This window comes from Brachycentrus maculatus, unplaced genomic scaffold, assembly GCF_059751285.1.
Source record: "Brachycentrus maculatus isolate JH-2025_06_01 unplaced genomic scaffold, ASM5975128v1 h1tg000007l, whole genome shotgun sequence".
In the NCBI taxonomy this organism is placed as follows: Eukaryota; Metazoa; Arthropoda; class Insecta; order Trichoptera; family Brachycentridae; genus Brachycentrus; species Brachycentrus maculatus.
This window is the reverse complement of record NW_028280762.1, coordinates 942,036-964,534: the sequence shown is the minus strand read 5'-3', so window position 1 is coordinate 964,534 and position 22,499 is coordinate 942,036. Positions and strand designations below refer to the sequence as shown.

General features: G+C 29.1%; 1 protein-coding gene across 1 annotated transcript in view; it reads left to right on the top strand.

The window, feature by feature from the left end:
- Ugt50B3 (UDP-glycosyltransferase family 50 member B3) overlaps positions 1–22,499 on the top strand; it is a 95,454-nt gene that overhangs the window by 67,744 nt on the left and 5,211 nt on the right. The window contains exons 3-4 of the mRNA XM_088260593.1: positions 18,986–19,169; positions 21,950–22,449. Coding sequence (XP_088116719.1) covers positions 18,986–19,169; positions 21,950–22,449 — 684 coding nt within the window. The remainder of the gene's footprint in view (positions 1–18,985; positions 19,170–21,949; positions 22,450–22,499) is intronic.

The following is a 22,499-nucleotide window of genomic DNA, read 5'->3' as shown; positions in this document are numbered from 1 at the left end:
TACTAACGTATGTATTTTCGTGATGGTATTTTTTATATATTTTTTTATTGTAATACGTCCAAAGTTAGAGAAGCTTTCTTTGTTTTATCATTAATTTAATGGAAATCATTAGTCAAGACGAAAAATGATTTTAATTACTTCTCGGTATCTGTTTAGATATCTAAAATAGATTTGAAAGTAATTTAAATAATTTTTTATTGTCAGTTGTTCAACCCTCCGTAAAGCTTGCTTTGGGAAAAATTTCAAATACAATTTTTTTACCAGTATTCATATAATTAAAGTATACATAATATTTTTTTAAATCTCAAAAAAGGTGAAAAAAAACTTTTGATATTTTAGTTTTTTTTTAAGTCAAAAAATAAATATAATAAAATAGACCACCGCATCGCTTCTCCGCAGGGGTAGGTTGAGAGAATAGAACGCCACACCAACCTGTCTTTAAAAATAATCTTCATCTCTCTACTTTCATGTATCTTCTCATACATACCATATTTATACCATAGTATTTCAGGTATTTGAAATACTGGAAAATCACCTAATTCATATTTAAATATAATAAGATTAATATTATTTATTATATTGGACACTGGAATATTCACCTAACGGAAGAGATTTCCTTTTATTTATTTATTTATTTAACATAGTTACATTTTGAAATACTACAGAATAGATATTATTTTTTTACAACCCATCAAAGATGAAGATATATAAAATATGGAAGTCTGGGCATTTACGGGGCTGACGACCGTCATAGGCTGGTTTAACGTGTAACATTCACCAATTCTACCCATTAAAAATAAATAATTAATAAATAATGAAAAAATAATATGAAAATAACTCCTATAATTGGAGATGATCCAGATTTTGTGAATAAATATTTGGACACACTCAAAATGTAGTAAACAACATAACACATTCTCTAAACATTTATACATTTGGCAAACTTTTAGTTTTTGATTCGCTGTGCCTCTCCAAAAAAGAGACTGAGCTCTTGTGCTTGGAGAGGGACTTACTTTCATGGTTTAATGTATTTATATAATTAATGGAGTTTTTTATGTATATATTTTTCAAGATTTATATGTAATGGGCATTAATTTTTTTCTTAAGAATTTTTTTTTATTTTCTATTCTTTAAATTTCTTTAGGGAGTTTATTGAAATATTTAATTCCCAAATATTTAAAGTTTTGTTGAAATTGCCTAGTATTAATTAGTATGGATGTCAGTTAAAAAGGGATAAAGCTAACATTTCGCAAATTATTTAATTGATGGCGTAATAATCAGCCATAATTCATGAATGTATTGAAAAATGTATGCGGTTGGATCAAAGATCATTGCATACATCCAAGTTTCAAGAATTAGTGCTATGTGGATGTTCAATAATGGGCAGAATGGTGAACGTTACACAAGTGTGCACAGTGATCGCTTTGGCCAGCCAAATGCCAGGTCGTAAGCCCTGGAATACTCAGACTTCCATATACATGTTTTATATCACTTGAGACTTTTTTAAAGAATTTAATTTTAGCTATCGGTTATAATAAAACATTGTATGTCAACCTCTTTCACATGGGTGAGAGTGCCTTTAAGAGAAAAAAATAGTACTTCTCGTGTAGTTCTCAGTTTTGTCCACTTATGATTTTCTATCTTATCTACCTGTCCATATACGTGCATGTTTGTATGTATGTTTATAACGTGGTAATATTTTCCTTCGTAAATTGGGTGTAAATAATATGTAAAGTGGGTGTATAATAATAAAATAAACAATGTGTTGCTTTGTAATTAAAGTTTATAATTAAAGTTTATTCTTAATTTATCTTTATAATATTTTTCTATCTATCTATCTGATTCTGACAGTTCAGAATATTATATTTTTTCTATCTGATGTCTTTTGTTTTATTCAGTGCGACGCATGCGGCATCTGGTGGTAGAACTGTTTTATGTAGGTACTATATGTAAGTACTTAATAAAATGTATAGGTAGGTACCTAGGTATTTTATTACATGTATATCTGTGTGTACATACATGGAATGACTTATACTACATACACGAGTATATGTTTTGTTAAATGTTATACATGATGTGAATTGTAATGTCCGTAAAAGAAAATTAATACCTAAATGAAAAATTAGATAATATGAATAAAAAACACTCACGCAATAATTATGATTTAAACCACCCGGATACTAAACATTAAAAAATAATAAGTAATTTTAATGTAAACTTCTTTTGGCACTTTTCTTATTTGAATGAAGAAAATGAAAAAGAAAAATCAAGTTTTATTGAATATTAAAAATCACCGTAAAAGTAGAGACGTTTGCCTTAAATGAAAACGTTACAACAAAATGGAAAAGCCTCCTTAAGCACCAGAAAAACTGTTGTTTTTATTTGGAATGAAAAAATTCGTTCGTAAGGCAGAATTTTAATATCGCTGAGGAAAACTAAGGTACTAGTAATCGTCTGAGGGCCGGTAACTGTATATTAAAAATATTCTTCTTAAACGCAGAGTAACGGATATTCTTTGAATGATTAAATTACTGATTAAAGTCAAAAAAAATATTAAACAAAATATTTTGAGTGTGCTTCTGGGTAGTATTTGTACTTGTTTACAAATTGGGTTTTCTCCACTTATTACCCAGGAGTTTTTTTTATATTTTGTGACATCTCAACAAAGATGAAGAAAAATATGAAATCCCGGGTATTTACAGGGTTTAAAACCTGATATTAGGCCGTCATTGGTAGACCTGTCGTATATACAAACCATCTAAAGTTATTGAGAAACTTGTGTTAAGTGATCACTTACACACGTGGAATATTCACCATCCTTCCCATGATTGACAACCACACTACTCAATTTTTCGGAACTCATGTATGTATATCGTAAATCTCATGAAGCGGTTTGCTGAAACTTTGAAAAGATTGAGAAGTGTGGTTTTCAATCATGGTTGCACGTATATTATTACGTGATTTCAACCAGCCTATGACAGATCATAAGCCATGTAAATACTTAGACTTCTTTCTTATTATTCTTCATTTATATATTTTTTATATTCTCCTTAATCCATGTTGAGATGTCAAAAAAGTTAAAAATAGCTCTTAATTGGAGAACATACACTTTTTTGAACAGTATTAGGCCACACTTAAAAATTTGTGTATAAAAAGGCATTTTACATCACCCAGACTTCCATATTCTTCTTCATCTATATTAAATTAATCTCAAAAAACTTGTTTTTTTATAATTAAATTTCTCTAATGGAAACATGATTTCCATATTTTCTAGATGAGTAGTTATGTATTTTGAATGCGGAATTATAGTTAAGCTATTGCAACATTCGTACCTAAATCGAAAGTCATAATTATTCGCAAATCGCAACACACAGCATACGTAATTAGTACTAATTACCGAACAAAACGAAAGGAAATCAATGTTTATATCTCGTGCCAACTTACCGGTAACCTGGGGTGACTTTACACAAAATAACGTAGTATTTCACCAACAGATGTCTCTAGTGAAAATTCTTGTGATTCTAGTACAATGTTTAGAAATTGGATCATACATCGTAGTCATACAGGAGAAAGAATATTTTTTTACAAAAACGTGATCATCAACTATTTGATATCTTACTAGCTTAATATTGCCCTGAAAAAAATCCCGAGGGATTTTAAACTTCGAAGTATTGACTTGTTAAAAATGACTAATCTATCTTGTTAAAAGTAACTATCTTTCATTCTGTATAATACCACTACATTTGACCTGATGATGGAATGATTAGTCTCGAAGTAGTGTTGTGCTTTTTATGGGCATTTTAATATAAAAATAGAAAGGATTTCTTCTTCTTTTAAATTCAATCATTGATTCGTCAATCACTTTGCAGTAATCGTTCAACGTCCCAAGGACACAACTCTAAAATTTAGGCTTAGCTTTACATATCGCCCACTCCTTTCAAGAACGTCATAAATCAAAAAACTTGATTTTTCAGGAGAACGTTTTTAAAGTTTAAAAATAAAACACAATGTAATAAAAATAAATATCAAGCCAGTTATTGAACTTTTTACTGTGGAACAGATCTTTTTAGGTAAAACCTGAAGGTTTTTTCTCCATTTGAAAAATATTTAGTTTATTTGAAAAAATAATTAAGCAATATCTTTTCTTCAAAATGCAAAAACAATACTTTCTGCCCTGTAGCAGGCAAATATTAAGTTAAAATTATGCCTCTTGTGCTGGGATATAGAACATTTTCTGGGCATTCCGAAAACATGCACAACTCAAAATTCACGATTTTTGATTTATGGCGTTCTTGAAAGGAGTGAGCGATATGTCGTTTGAAAATGATGCGGAAAATGATGCGAACCGCTCTTGAGGTAGAATTTTACAAAAATGGCGCTTTATAAATCATCCATTTTTTAAACTCGTGTACAATAAATTTTAAGAAATAGTGGGGTTAACCAAGTAAAACTTATTTATTTACATACACGAATATATATTAATAAATATTAATACTTTTAATAAATTTTACAAAATTAGTCAATGTTGCTTCTAACTCAAAGTGTCCACGATTTACGACACTAATTATTGAGATCTCGCAGTGTCTTTAATAGCCACCAGGTACAATGAATAACGCAACTTGCTTCAGAACAAACAAGGAGAATTGAAATCACGCAACTCGGGTTTATTGACGGTGAAAAGGCAAACAGGCGTGAAAGACAATAACCCCATAAGGCACAAACAATAACAATAACTTCGTGGTTATCAGATTTAATTGCCACACTACCATTACCTTCCATTAATGAGACGAGATGGCTTGTTCCAAATTGCGCTATAAGGCAAAATAATTCTATGTTACTAAGAAAAAAAAAGTTAAATTAATTGATTCACCAGTCACTTTGTAATAGTATGTACATTTTTTTTACTTCAAATTGGACAAATCAAATTGAACGTCTTACAAATCAAATTGAACGTCTTAAAAATCAAATCGTACGTCTTACAAATCAAATTGAACGTCTTACAAATCAAATTGAGCGTCTTACAAATCAAATTAAATATATTAAAAATCAAATTGAGCGTCTTACAAATCAAATTGAACGTCTTACAAATCAAATTAAGCGTCTTACAAATCAAATTGAACGTCTTTCAAATCAAATTGAACGTCTTACAAATCAAATTGGACGTCTTTCAAATCAAATTGAACATCTTACAAATCAAATTGAGCGTCTTACAAATGAAATTGAACGTCTTACAAATCAAATTGAACGTCATACAAATCAAATTGAGCGTCTTACAAATCAAATTGAATGTCTTACAAATCAAATTTAACGTCATACAATCAAATTGGTCGGACTACAAATCAATCGGACGCCATACAAATAAAAAGAACCTGTTTACAAATCATATTGGACGTTTTACATACCAAATTGGATGTTTTGTAAACCAAATTGAACGTTTTACACAAGTAAATTTGACGTTATATTGTTTTTCAAAGAAAAGTATTTTTTTTAATATCTTCAAAGTAGTACTCATGATTCCAAGTAGTATTAAAAACTTGAGTACGCATCTAGCGCACAGACTGTGACAGCGCGCCGCGCAGGCGTCTTACAAATCAAATTGAATGTCTTACAAATCAAATTTAACGTCATACAATCAAATTGGTCGGACTACAAATCAATCGGACGCCATACAAATAAAAAGAACCTGTTTACAAATCATATTGGACGTTTTACATACCAAATTGGATGTTTTGTAAACCAAATTGAACGTTTTACACAAGTAAATTTGACGTTATATTGTTTTTCAAAGAAAAGTATTTTTTTTAATATCTTCAAAGTAGTACTCATGATTCCAAGTAGTATTAAAAACTTGAGTACGCATCTAGCGCACAGACTGTGACAGCGCGCCGCGCAGGCTTGCAAACTTGACGACTAACGCTCTTGTTAGTCTTAAGAATAAAGGATGTGGGTAGGTATTTCGACTGACTGTATATGCAGTACTAATATGAATATGATTTTATAAAATTCTATTTCTTTTGTATAATACAATATAGCATCTAATTTGTTTTGTAATACATCCAATTTGTTAAACGTTCAATTTGATTTTAAGGTATCCAATTTGGTTTTTAAATTTCCAATTGGAAGTAAAAAACCTGGATCTATCCATGTTTAATTTAAATTTTACTTGATAAGTACTACTGTTTCAATATATTTTTTTAAATAATGCCATTACATTTTGCAAAATGCGACATTGTATTGTTATACCTATGACTTTCCTAACTGAAATATCCCCCAATTTCGATATTCCTCTTTTTTTTATCCAGCACTGAAAAAACTTCACTTTAGATTATTAAGGATTGGAACGAATTTTATAGGACACAGATGATGTAAGTGAAGGAGCGCACAATAAATGATATTACTAGCGTATTAAAAAATATATACGTAGTAGAATAAAAGATTAATACAAGGTGGGCTTAACTTTCTCAGACATTCGAATTCGAACTATGTTCTACATCGTAAAAATAGTATGGTTTAAATGTCATTGTACATAATTATACTTTTCGCAAAACAGTGGTTAGCTTGCTTGTTGGCATTATTTAGGTCTTGGGTTCAATTCCCAGCTATGTCACCTTTGCCCTCAACACACCACAGACCGCATTTGAAGAATATAATCTCAGTCAAGGTGTACCCATTTTTAATTTATATATATATATATATATATATATATATATATATATATATATATATATATATATATATATATATATATATATATATATATATATATGTATATATATATATATATATATATATATATATATATATATATATATATATATATATATATATATATATATATATATATATATATATATATATATATATATATATATATATATATATATATATATATATATATATATATATATATATATTTATATATATATGTATATATATATATATATATATATATATATATATATATATATATATATATATATATATATATATATATATATATATATATATATATATATATATATATATTTATATAAATATATATATATATATATATATATATATATATTATATATATATATATATATAAACATATATATATAAATATATATATATATATATAACATATATATATAAATATATATATATATATATATATATATATATATATATATATATATATATATATATATATATATATATATATATATATATATATATATATATATATATATATATATATATATAATATATATATATATATATATATATAATATATATATATATATATATATATATATATATATATATATATATATATATATATATATATATATATATATATATATATATATATATATATATATATATATTTATATATTTTATATATATATACATATATATATATATATATATATATATATATATATATATATATATATATATATATATATATATATATATATATATATATATATACATATATATATAAATATATATATATATATATATATATATATATATATATATATATATATATATATATATATATATATATATATATATTTATATATATATATATATTTATATATATATATATATATATATATATATATATATATATATATATATATATATATATATATATATAAACATATATATATAAATATATATATATATATATAAACATATATATATAAATATATATATATATATATATATATATATATATATATATAATATATATATATATATATATATATATATATATATATATATATATATATATATATATATATATATATATATATATATATATATATATATATATATATATATATATATATATATATATATATATATATATATATATATATATATATATATATATATATATATATATATATATATTTATATATTTATATATATATATATATATATATATATATATATATATATATATATATATATATATATATATATATATATATATATATATATATATACATATATATATGTATATATATATATATATATATATATATATATATATATATATATATATATATATATATATATATATATATATATATATATATATATATATATATACATATATGTATTTATATATTTTGTATATTAAAAGCATTGTTAATTTGTGGTATGGTAATATATTACCAGTGTTATAACACTCTCCTTATCGTTCATCTATCATTATTTTGTACACTATCACTTCAAAACATTACTTCATGACTACCGGTTTCGGAATAACCATTCCATCATCAGGTCTACAAGTTTACATTTACTATGATGATGTAAATAATTATTCCGAAACCGGTAGTCAAGAAGTAGTTGTTTTAAGTGGTACTACACAAATTCAAAGATGGACGATAGGGAAAAACACTATTTACAACATTTTGTACAACATTTAAGTAGTATTTTATAAAAATAATTATAAATAAGTTATGGTAGGGCTGTCATCACTGTTATGATGTCGTTAACGAAGAAATACGTTTACTGGTCAAATAAAATGTATGTGGAAAAACATATATTGGTTTTTTAATTTTTTGAAAGCATTGTTAATTTTGTGATACGGTATTATAACGCTTTCGTTATCATTCATCGTTCAATTTGTGTAATACCACTTAAAAACACTACTTCTGACTACAATAAGTATTCCGCGGTAGGCATGAAGTAGTGTTTTAAAATAGTATTACACAAAGTGAACGATGAATGATAAGAAGAGTGTTTACTATACCATAAAGTTGTTAATATTATGTATAAAATGTAGTGCCACCAAGTCAGTACTAAATTTAAATTTAATGCTAGATTTTTTTACTATTTTTCCAATTCATTTATTTAATATGTACATCTTGACCAGCGATCGTTTCATTTCACGATATGATTTAGTACCCATTTCCTCAGAAAAAAATTAAGTGCGTTTACGAAACGCTGACGCATTGACGAACTGCAAACACATCATTAATTGCCACAAAAAACCTTCTTGCTACATTCTCGCGAACTTCAAAGGAAGATTTTCTCTTTATGTTTACTCGCAAATATCAAGAATGCATATAAAAAGTGTATGAACGTGATAAGTACTCCGTCTTTTTATGTTGGGGTCGCGGAATACATCACAATAAAAGGAGGCTACACCTACAATCGACCTAAAAGAGGCAACGTACCGTATTATCGACCCACGCAGCTCTGAAAATAAAGCTTACAGAGGAAAATAATGTTTTCAGAGAAACAACGTAATCTCTTTGTTATTTGGACATAAAATTTAACAAAGCTATTTATATTTAATATTACGAGACTGAGAAATTTGAAAAACACTACAACAGTGTTTTCTGGGAAATCAAATATTTAAAGACAATTTTCCGACATTTTCGTCCCAATTGTTTCTCGATTATTTCAGCAAAAACTAAGATGAGTACCATTTTTGTAATAAAATATAATATATTCGTTTATTACACGTGTTTATGTCGCTCGTAAAGCTAGGTTAATTAATTCACAATATTTTTTTAGTATCTCCCAATCCTTATTCACAAATTTTGTTGAATAATTTTTATTACTCGGTGAATTATTTTATTTCAATTAAATTATTTAAACTTTTTATTTAATTATTTAGCTTGAATTAATTTTACTTTTTGACATCTCAACATAGATGAAGAAGAATATGAAAGAGAATTTACAGTGCATATGACTTGTCATAGATTAGTTAAGTAGTGATGACTTTACGCACATGAAACTTTTTGTGATTTTATTGTACTCTAAATATTGTGAACAAAATAACTGATCTAATTATAAACTTAAACGAAATCTTTGTTTTCAGTCGTTTCCTAGTATGTCAATTAATCTGGTTAGGATCCTGCATACATATATGTTAATAAAAGGGTGTCTGTTTAATGAAAAGCTTACTCAATTCAACTATAGATGGTTTCCGTAAACTCGAAACATAAAGTGTTATGAGATTTTTTATATATGTATAAGTTTAAAAAAAAGTAATATGGTTATCAATCATGTGTAGAATAATAAATGTTACACTCGTATAAAATAATGATTGACATATCGTAAGCCCTGAAAATTACCTAGACTTCCCTATTCTTCTTCATCCATTTTGAGATGTCAAAAATGTAAAAAATAACCTTGATGTGGAGAAACCTAGATTTTTGAACAAGAATTTGTACCCGCCTAAAATTTTATTAAAAATATATATTTATATTTTAATATTATAATCGGTTTACAGAATTATCACCCGAAAAATGTTACGTACAAAACTCAAAGACCACAACAATAAAAACAAGCCATAACATGAACATAATATTTATTTTCTCCGTGAAAGATGAAAGAGAATTTTACGTTAACGTAAATACGTGCTTCCTTTGTAAATGTCTTTTAAACAAATCCCCACTCCAAAATAAGTGTTTGGGTAAACTCACTTTCATTTGTGACCAAAATACAAGTCAATATTTTTTCCTTTAAAGAATCCAATCTCCAAACAAGGGAGGCTCTTAGAAAATAACGTCATAATGTAATTCACATATTGTAATACATATGTAACTTCGTGTGAGCATTGTGACTGATGTAACAGTCCGATTTTGTAACTTCAAAAATTTTAGAAACGTTTAATTTTTAAGGAATCTCCGTTCAACTGTAGAAAAGCTTTTTACTACGTTGTGAATGTTTTATTTGAGTGACAAATTATTTTTAAAATGTTAATGAGGTAATTATACAATATTACTTTATTCTAATTTTTGAAGCCTCCGTTAGTTTGCGAATGATTTATGCTCTTACAAACGAAAAACATTGTAATAATAAAAACGAATGTAACAGGATATACGGAAAAGAAAAAAAAAACTAATTATCTGAAATTAAGGAAAATCTAAAATCAATTATTCCATTATTTCACTACATTAATTGAATCACATTAAAATGTGGTGAAAAAATTCTTGCTACCTTAAATGTAACTATGCAATGTGGATCATATAAATACATACATAAAAAAAATATTTATTTAAACTTAATATACAGAAAACAAATAAGTACATCAACGGGCTTATTGCTAAAAAGTAATATCTTCCAACCAACCAAAAACAGACTAGTGATATTGATCAAAACGTTTGATACTATGTATAGCTATTATCAGAGGGTTAATGGTACTTGCACATTTAAAAAAAAAACATAAATTACAATAGATTTTAATAAGGAGGGCAAAGGAAGTTTAGGAAAGTTTAGGGAAGGAATAAAAGGGAAGGAGGTTTGAAGACGTCTCAGATGTTTCTTGAAAGTTATTAGAGAAGGTGCATTTTTTACGCGGAGAGGTAATTCATTCCATAGTCTGTCCGCTTGGACAGAGAAGGAATTACTAAAGAATGATGTGTTATGGCGAGGAATGGAAAGTGTTATTTCTTGGGAAGAACGATGTGATAGACCATGATTTGAGAGAAACATACATACATACACACATGCAAATGCATACAGATGCATACAAACATACACATATATACGCACATACACATTATATAGACGATTTTTAAAGGCTCATTTGACAGTTATTACATTTATATTTTTTGAACATCCTTAACGTAGATGAAGAAGAATATGAAAGGCTGGGTATTAACAGGACTTATAGCCTGTTGTAGGCTGTTTTTTTTCTCTTTTTTTGTTCCCATGTAAGATCATGTTACGGCTAAGGGATTCTTACACTTTTACTATAGTGCTTTCCAGTATGCATTATGTGGGAGAAAAAATGAGGCTACAGGTAATTGGCTGGTTAAGTTATTATATTTAATTGTTTCAAGTATATTTTATTATTTTTCTTAAGAAATTTAATAAAAATTAAATACATATCTAAATCATTAAGAAAACTTATACATTTTACAGCGATATCTTTAAAAAATCACCTCTATCGTTGAGAGAATAATACTTAGTAGATCTGCATTTTTTGAACATCAAATCTATCTTAAAAATTAAAAGCCTGCCTAGCTTAAAGTTCTGCATTGATCATGATTTTTTAAAGCGTACTGTTTTCTTTGTACTGAATCTATGGATTTTGACCTTTCATATATTATTTAACAAGGAGAGGAAAATGTCGAGAGTTTAACACTTTCACACAAGATTTTTATTCCCAACAATGTTCGTTTATGTACATGGATTTTTATTTGAGCTTGGCCTACGGAGACATTTTAAACTGATTTTTTCTCCCTTATATTAAAAACTAAAACACTTCTTGTATATTAAATCCTCTCTGTATACCCTTAAGGCAAGAATCGGCAGAATTTTTAACAAGGAGACTCAAATATTGAGTTAAGAGAATCATACAATTTTCATGGGTCCCCAACACAAAATTTTACTGAAGCTGACTTTAACTATAGGTGAATTTGTGACGAAAAAAGTATGCAAAAATAAGATTTATAGATATTTTTCATATAATATATTTATTTTATTTTATTTCATCCATACCAGTGGCGCGTAGGGCACCATATCGTGGAAGGTTTTTCTTGTTTTTTAATTATTCCTTTTCTTGACGACAGTTGTGACCAAGATTTGCTGCGTCTTACGCCTTATCTCTTCATTCCTCACAAAGTCAAACCACCGCACGCCTAAGATTCTCCGCAAACACCTATTCTCAAAGCTGCTGCTCTGGGCCCTTGTAAGGTGCCATGTTCCACAGCCGTATAAGAGAACAGGAGCAATGCAGGCATTGTATAGGCGGCATTTGGTCTTTACCGAGTATAAATCCGATCTCCAGACAGCCTCCATACTGTTAAATGCGGACCCTGCGAGTCCTAATCGCACTCCCAGTTCCTTTTGAAGGCTGCCATTTTCAGTCGCGTACACTCCCAAGTACTTGAAACTCTCGACCCTTTCGATGCGCTGGTTACTCAAGGGTTGTTGGGCATCTAGGCATAAGCTGTTGCACAACACATGGGTTTTTGCAACATTTATTGTAAGCCCCATGTGCGTAGAGTACCAATTTATTTATTTTTATTTACAAAACTTAAATCTAATTAAAGTAAACATTCGTGTGTTTTTTTTTTAATTTTGGTCTTGAAAGTTTTATTAACTCAAAACATTTTGAAACCTGATGCGAATAGTTGAACATCTATAAAACATAAACAAAATATCTTTGTTTAAAATCACTGTATGTGAAATAGAGAATCACAAATTTGGTTCTTCCAGTATCGAATACAAATAAAACACTTTTAGGGTTTGAAAGGTTATATGGTGATACGTGACATGACATGGCTTTAAAGATTTACCGTGTTTTGAAATTATTAATTGTTTAAATTATTTAACTACTATTTTAGATTGGAGTCAAAATTTGCTTAGTAATTTTACTTTCTTATGATGCTATATAGTGAAGGTAAAGTCGGAGATAAAATATAAAAAATATCCATTTTATATTTTTAAAAAGTACCATGATCTATCAACTTCTCCCATAGAGCAAGATAGATTATTTTAAATATCCTTATAAGCAAAAAACGCTCTAAGAGTGTCAGAAATGAAGACTTCAAGGAGTTTATCTGCAAGAGTCTACGAGATAGAATAAGGAACATCAGGATCAGAGAAATATGCGAGATCGAAGATGTCGTTAGGTGGGGAAGGCAACGAAAAAGACAATGGTATGTGCATGTGCATGTGTATATGTCCCGGACAGACCACCAAAGAGATGGATTGACAGCTGGGAATCAACATCGCAGGAGGCTAATCCATTTTTAAAATGGGCACAAGGGCTACACCAAGAAGAAGATGAAATTAATAAGCATATAAGGAAAACATAAATCGGTTCAATTCTAATCATCTAACGAATTGTGTCGGGTTGTGGTCCCGTGGTTAGTGTCGCAGACTCTTAAGTCAGAGTTTCTCGGTTCGAATCCACTCTACCACAATTTGATACCTATTTCTAATAATGAGCCGCTTAGGCTCACAGAAAGAGTATGAAATTGAAATATTTGTGTAAATAATAAAACACAAATATTTATATTTTTTTAAGCATATGGCAATTTTTTTAAATGTACTTAAAATATGTCGTTTCGATTTTTTTTTAATAAGTCCGTTTTGAAAACGAGCCCTTAAATATCGACTCCAGAAACACTTTGAATTAATACTGAGTATTTTGTAATATCTTAAAATACCCTTAACAACCGTTCCAAGCTTATTTTTAAGTGGTATTAACTACAAACTTTTAAATCTCTACGAAACTTTGTTACGTTGTTTTGTGTAATTTTGCAAAAACTTCCAAGTTTCAAATTCCCCGTAAGATTATCATTAAGGAAAGTGTTGCGCAAAATTTGATTAAAAATTAATCAAATGGTTCTTGGATAGGACAATAAGTATAAGATGACATTCTGAATAATTGACTCGACCCACACTGTCTAACTTACCACCACGCTCCTTCCCCATAGGGGTAAGCAGACAGAACAGAACCCTATGGGATTGGTATTTGCATACATTTTAAATATATCCCATATCCCTTTATAGATGAACTCATGAGGTGGAATCATTTTTACGTTATATTTATTTAAATTTATCGTAATTACTGCGATGGTACGGATGACACTTTTGACATGTTTCTGTTGTATCGCTCCCAAAAGACACTATGAAAACGTAGTATTCTTTTACATATTCATGCTACCAATTACAGCCAAAGTTAACAAACGCATATTTCATTATAAGAAATAGAAAATAGAACATAAAACAAGGAAAATAGAACATAAAACATAAAACACAGAAAATAAAATATGAAACATTGAATATAATAATGTGGAGCTTGTCAATAAAAACTGTAAAAATGCTCTAAATATGAGTTTACACGTGATCTTAATCTCCGGACCTCAAAGCACAGTAGCTGAGCGTTCTGACAATTATACTACAGAGGTGGACATAATATATACACATACACACATATGTGTATATATATATATATATATATATATATATATATATATATATATATATATATATATATATATATATATATATATATATATATATATATATATATATATATATATATATATATATATATGTATATATATAAATATATATATATATATATATATATATATATATATATATATATATATATATATATATATATATATATATATATATATATATATATATATATATATATATATATATATATATATATATATATATATATATATATATATATATATATATATATATATATATATATAAATATACGTGTATATACATATATGAAACATTAAGTAACAGAAATGATTTTTTCTTCTTAAAAATACCAATGAGATCAGTAGTAACGTAATATGACAATAAACGCCAAAAAAACGCAGTAAAATTCCGCGCGATTCACATAGTAAAAACAACTGCCGATAAATTAACCTTTTTCATTGTAAACAATACTCGATGCCCAAGTATAGCGATTTATGGCTTCTTCAGAATCCAACCATGTCAAGGAATTGCGCTTAATTTCTTTTTTAGTATTTTTGTAATGACGCGTTCATGTCAGAATTACACCATATTTAGCGATGTGAGAGTTTTTGAAAATTTGAAGTGCCATGTCGGCATTTTGCTAATTGCGCGAATTCGGTTTTTCACGAATTCCTTACTACAAGAGAAGACTGCCGACTTCGATGATTATTTTTTTGCCTCGACCTTCATTACAAATCGTATTTTATTTTTATTTTTAATTTTACGATACATGAATTGATATATAATTCGACAGTTCAGTAGTCATTAATTGAATTATTTATTATATTTAATTCTAAGAGTATCGTGGTTTCTTCGTATATCCGAAATATGGGATACGATTTGACCCATTTTTTTCAGCATTTTATGATGCTTTTATCCGTGCATTTTATCTATAAAGCCTTCACTTAGTCTGCCAATCTAGTAGAATACTACCATACTTACTTCAGCCTTCTTCTTGTGTCCAGTATTGAACAAAGGCCTCCCTCTAGGACTTCCACAATTCTCTGTTGAACGCGACTCTCTTCCAGTGCACGCCACTTTCTAAATATCATCGGACCATCTCGTCTGAAGCCTACCCATGCTTATGCGTCCTGTTCTAGGCCTCCAGTCAAGCACCTTCTTCGTCCATCTATCATCAAACAAACGTGTCACATGACCTGCCCACTTCCTATATGTTCCGTGATTCTTTCAGCCACAGCTGTTACCTTGGTATTTTTCCTTATCTAAAAATTAGTTTTTCGGTCTTTAAGTGACATGTTTGATATCCTTCTCTCCATTGCTCTTTGTGTTACCTACCCGTATATTATATATGATTCGTTTTGTTATGGTAAATGATTCGAAATATGCTGGTAATCGAACCTAGAACCTCCAGAATGAAGGCAAACAAGCTCACCACTTCACTACAAAAGCGGGTAGTACAAGTGTCAATACGCAAAGAAAAATAAAATCATCACAGTTAAAAAATAGGTTTAATAAGCAATTAATTACTGTAGTATTTTGATTGATTATTTTTCTTCGTGCCTATCTGATATCACAACAGAAGTTAATGAAATGAGAATTAAAGATTAATAGATCTGACGGCTCGTCATTGGCTGATTTAAGTGATCACATTTTTTTTTTTGTAACTTTTACCATTCTTTCAAAAATTGATATCCCTACTACTAAAAATTATAAATGCAAATATAAAAACATACTTCAAATATCATACATATGGTAAATATGTAGGAAGTATTTTTTTTATGCTAAGTTTACTTAAAAATCAAAGTGTTTAACCAAACCTCTGTTTGATAACTCCATAACTGTATTTTAAGTAATTTTTCTTCTCTAAAACTTCGAATGGGAACGCTTCGCTTATTTACATATTGACTCGCTTTGCATTTGCTGAAAAACGGTAGTAATCTTTTTAAAAAAAACTTTGTTTGCTTTGAACTAAGTGAAATCTAAATCCGCTAAGTAGGTATCTCGTTTAACTTGAGCACTCTTGCAAACAAAACTAAGAAAAATAAGCTTCAAGAACCGTTTTTACGTTTAAATATTAATATTTCTTTTTTTTCATTGCTTTCAAAAAAGCAGTGAAGTTTTATTGATGAAGTAATTGTAGAGAATACCAGTAGGAGCTTTCAATGGTGTATAATGGGTCCAAGGAAAGTGACTTGCTGATGAACTTGCAGCAAATCCAAAGTTATGGTATTTTTAATTATTCTTTTTGAATATTGAAAGCATTAACTTTGTAGGTCATATTATTGTATTATTTTGAGAAATAAAAAGACTTTGTTTTTTTATACATTCACATTTTTTATTAACACCAACTAGTATTGGTTAGTTGCCGAAACTACAGTGAATCTACAGTTATTTTACATCTAGTTATGTTTTTTTGTAAATAGAAATCAGTGGTTATATAAATATGAAGATAAATAAAATAAATATGTATGGCATAAATATGTATAAAGTAAAATAAATATGAACATAAATAAAATAAATTAAAATAAATATAAATAAATATCCCTCTCTACTCCCTGATATTATGTGAAGGAGACGTGTATTTACCAGTGCTTACTATTCATTATTTTATTTATATTTTATGTTTAAGACTCTTTTTTCCTCTATTAGTGTATTTTTATATTAGATACCGTATAAACTTATGTATTTTGTTAAAGGCTTTAGCCGTTTAATAAAAAAATAAAAAAATAACTAAAATAAAATATAATTAAATCGGAGGTTAAACAAATATGAACGGACAGTAGTTGGTTGTTACTAAAAATGTGAGTGGATCAAAAAACATGGTTTTTTTATTCCCAAAATTTATGGTTTTTAAAAGAGATCTATGTATGTAGATCTGGATGTAAAATAATACTTTGTAATTCGGAAAAATTTTGGAACAAATAGATGATTTCGTATATTAAGGAAGTATATTTTCTAGTGATGAAAAGATTGATATAGATATCGCAAAGATAGAGAAAAAAGGAAAGTCAATTCTGGGAAAAAAATGAATGGTGCACTAAAATCATTTACAGTAAATAAAATCCTTTCTAAGAGTTTGGGGTCCAATCTTGTTGCTCAAAGAAATTAGCATTTTTAAATTGGATGAGAGTAGAATATATGTGTCGCCTACTTTCAAAATTCGCCAGATCCGTGTAAGTCGATTTTACAAAAAAATGCAAATTTTCAGGGTAACATTTATATTTCAAAGATTTGTCTATCATTAGATATAATATTATGAAATATAGAATTTTCCCATTTTTTGGATTTTTTTCAGTATTTAAAAAAAACCGATAATGACGTCATCTTAATGTTTTACTTATCCCCGCTCTCTGATTGGCCGATACGGGTCAGAAGGCAAGTTTCAAGAATATAGCGGTGTTTGAAATACAACGCTGTTTTTAAGTATTTTTCAGCACAGTTTTCAAGTATTTAATATTTTAAACAATAAACCCAAAATTGGCATTCCGATAGAGTATTATTTTTTAATATTTTTAAATTTAATGCAGTCGAAATGCGATCCCTCAGACGAATGTGTGGCAAAACGATGTTTGATAGATGTTCGAATGATGAAATAAGGAAAAAATGTAAGGCTGAGATAAGCATTATCGATAAAATTAAGAAAGGTGTGTTGAGATGGTTTGGACATGTGGAGCGTATGAGTGAAGAAAGAACGGTTAAACAAATTTATGGAGCGAATGTAGTTGGAAAAAGAAGCAGAGGACGACCGAGGAAAACTTGGCACAATCAGGTATGTCAAATACTTGAAAGTGGCCGGGTCAGGAGTCGTAATAATCGTCGGGTATGTATGAGGAGATGCATGAATGTAGAAGAGGCAAAGAATGTTTGCAAAGACAGAGTGGTGTGGCGTTCGATTCTCTCTGCCTACCCCTGCGGGGAAGCGGCGTGATGGTTAGTTAGTTAGTTAGTTAGAATTTTGAAAGTAGACGACACATATGTAGATGGTGAGGACTGGTCTTATATGTTTTTTTTCTTGGTACAAGGTCAAGTGTTTTTGTATTAATGATTTTTTTTTAATTTTCAGGAATCACAATGTGACGTTTGTGAGTCCTTTTCCCGCCGACTTCCTTCTCCCAGGGTTGGAAGAGATAACTCCAGCTGGTTTGGTGTTCTACGTCAGGAATTATACCAACTGGGATCTGGTCGGCGCGAGGCTCAAGGGAGAGGAACCTGTATCACCACAGGAAATTCTAAGATATCCTTACGAGGTATGTTTTCCTTTTGTTTTAGATTTTTTTACTACGTTCTTAAGTTATTCTGAGACAGTTTTAAAACGCATTTCAATGGCCTATTATACTAAAGTAACAACTCCAATTGATTGAATTTTGCGAAACTTTCTAAAAAAAAGAATGAATATCAAGTACATATTTGTATACGAAAAATCTGGCTAAAATTTTGTTGCAAACGATGTTTTTTATTCTTCCATATATTTAGGAAAATACTATAAAGAATACAATTCCTTTTTTTTAAAGTTAAATTTAGTAAATACTACTATGTATTTCTTAAAATCTATTACAAAGATAAGGAATAAGGAAGTCTGGGGATCTATTCGTGTCGGTTTGTGGTCCCGTGGTTAGTGTCGAAGTTAGATTTTCTTGGTTCGAACTCACTCTACCACAATTTGATACCTATTTCGAATAATGAGTCGCTTAAGCTCACATAATTAGCACGAAATTAAAATATTTGTGTAAATAATAAAAAACACAAATATTTATCTTTTTTTTAAATATTTACTTTTATTGAAATATCAATGTAAGTGAAGACAAACCCAGAATTTGTGAACGAAGATTTGGACACACAAAACGTTGTAATATAGGAGTCTTGATACATAATAATAATAAAAATAATAAAACCCTTATCCGCACCCCAGTGGTGCATAGGGCACTGTGTCTTATAAACGCAGTGTTATCATGATCGTTTTACTTATGAAGGAAAGGTGATCAGCCCTCCGCTTCAGGTACCAGTCCATGGTAATATTGAATAAATATTACAGTGAAAAAATCACTTATATTTTTTTTTCCCCCCTTGGGAATCGAACCCGGGACCTCCAGAACGGTAGCCGAGCGTGCTGACCATTACACTACGGAGGCGGACAAATCTTGATACATAGTCTATTAAATAACTTAACAGTTAGTTTAAACGTAATTTGGCATTTAATGACAGTCATAATACCGTAATTTTCTAATTTAACAAGGAAGGCTCACATTTGGATAATGGATTAGGACATCTAGGAATTTCATTCGCCCGAGGGAAACATTGTACGTCAAAGTTAAGGGAGAATATGATAAACCCTCATATTAATTTATGTATGTGACGTTATCCAGTGGCGAGCACAGAGTTTTTAATCAGGGTAGACAGTAGAAAATACAATTTCGTTTAAACATTAATTTCTGAAAAAACAACTTTCCATAGTCATGCTCAATGCTCTCTCCACATTCCCAGGTCCGGTATGGAAATTCTTGCTTTTCATTCGGATCCATCCATAAAAAAAAACTTTCCATTGATAAAATCTTAAATCTTCATTTAATTAATTAATCATGCAATAATGATTAATCATGCAAAGTTTTCGTAGTCAAATATTAAAAAAAAATATTACTAATACTTTCAAAGTTCCTATCACTGTCAGCGGGGCATGTAAGTTAATACTAACTAGTGTGTACAATCCACCACCATGATCTTATAGCCAGGGCGATAGCGGCAGGAAAGTCAGTAACCCGACTAGGGGACCCTAGCCCCATTAGGAAATCACCCGCACCGACAAGTCAACGTCTCCTCTATGTGGTTGGTACCACCAAACCCAAAGTCTTAAGGAGGAATACCTAACAGCCTCAGCTACAAAAGCGGCCCCACCAAGTATTTTTCAAACCAACTTATAGATCAACTAGTGGATTTTGGTCAACACACACACAAAATTTATCAAAAAATCACAATAAAAACGCACTTTTTATTGATTTATTTTTTTAATCAAATTCCTTGTAATGAATAGTTTATAGTGTGATAGTGATGTGTTTTCCATGTTTGTTCCCACTTTTATAGGGTAGGCACTGTTTATGCGTCTACACCGAACGCACGTTGCTGGCGTAATCCACCAAATCCCCATGGTACTGGCCATAATTTTATTAAGGCTTATTTCTTATATTTCAGCGGGTCTTCTTAATAAGACTTCTGAAAATTGATTTTCAGAAGTCTTATTAAGAAGATACATATTAAGAACTTGTATAATTTGGTTAAAATCTGTATAATAAAATAACAACTTATTTATATTTTGCTTTTTTCACTCTTATTTTATTTGACCAATGACCAAGTTTCGTCGTCATTGACATCATATCATTGGTCTTAAAAAAGCTTTTTAGTTGTTATTATTGCGTTGTATAAACTACAGTTGTGAGATTATTGGTGTAATAATGAATAATTTTGAGAACTTTAGATATTCTCATCAGCAGGTGATCAAAATACAAACTGATTTGTATTTTTGAACACTTTGTATTTTCACTTGTCATTTAAAGTTCTCAAAACAAGTCATACTTTCATAAATAAACTCAAAAAATGGTCTTATACAGGTGTTATATATTTTTTAAATATTTAAGTCGTCGTGTTATTTTTAAAAAAATAATTCCAAATCAATAAATAAAAAATGTATAAAATGATTTTTTTACCACATTTATTTTCGGTAATTTTTCCCAATCAATTTCGACTGTAAAAATTGATTGGCACCAAAAAACATTCAAGAAAAAATGACAAGTTTCATAGCAAAACCTAAATAGTGTTTAATATAAATTTCACTTGGTAAATACCACTATTTCTTAAAATCTATTGTGACTCGAGTTTCGGTGCATTCCACATCTTTTTCCAATGCCGTATGAAATACTCGTAAATGTCATTCGCGTCACAATAATTTTTAAGAAATAGTGGTGTTTACCAAGTAAAATTTAAAGTTCTTAAATTACTTAAATTACTTGGTACTTAAATGGTTTATTTATATTTTCAGGCATGCGACGCTTTTTTAGATGACCACGAAACTCGAGACCTGATCCGATCGAGAAAAAAGTATGATCTCTTCATTCTCGACGGAGCATTTCCTGAATGCGCCCTTGGACTAGTAGACCACTTCAAAGCTCCGTTCATATACATAAACACCGTCGGCTTCTACACTGGTTCCATCTCCAACTCAGGCTCCCCTGCTCCATACGCTGTGACACCATTCTTCACCAGACCCTTCATCGACGCCATGGGGTTGTTTGACAGAGTCATAAACGCGGGCTGGCACATGATAGCCACCGTGATGCATAGCGTCATGGTCAACGTATTCCTTCAAGACGTTTTGAAGAAACACTTTGGGCCCAAAGTCCCTCACGTGTACGAACTGGGGAAGAACGTTAGCTTCATTCTGCAGAATGGACACTACACCGTGACTTACCCCAGGCCCTATCTGCCCAATGTGGCTGAAATTGCTTGCATCCATTGCAAGGCGGCTAAGCCATTGAATAAGTTAAGTACCTAATTATTTCTTCTTCACGATAAAAATAAAACAGGACATT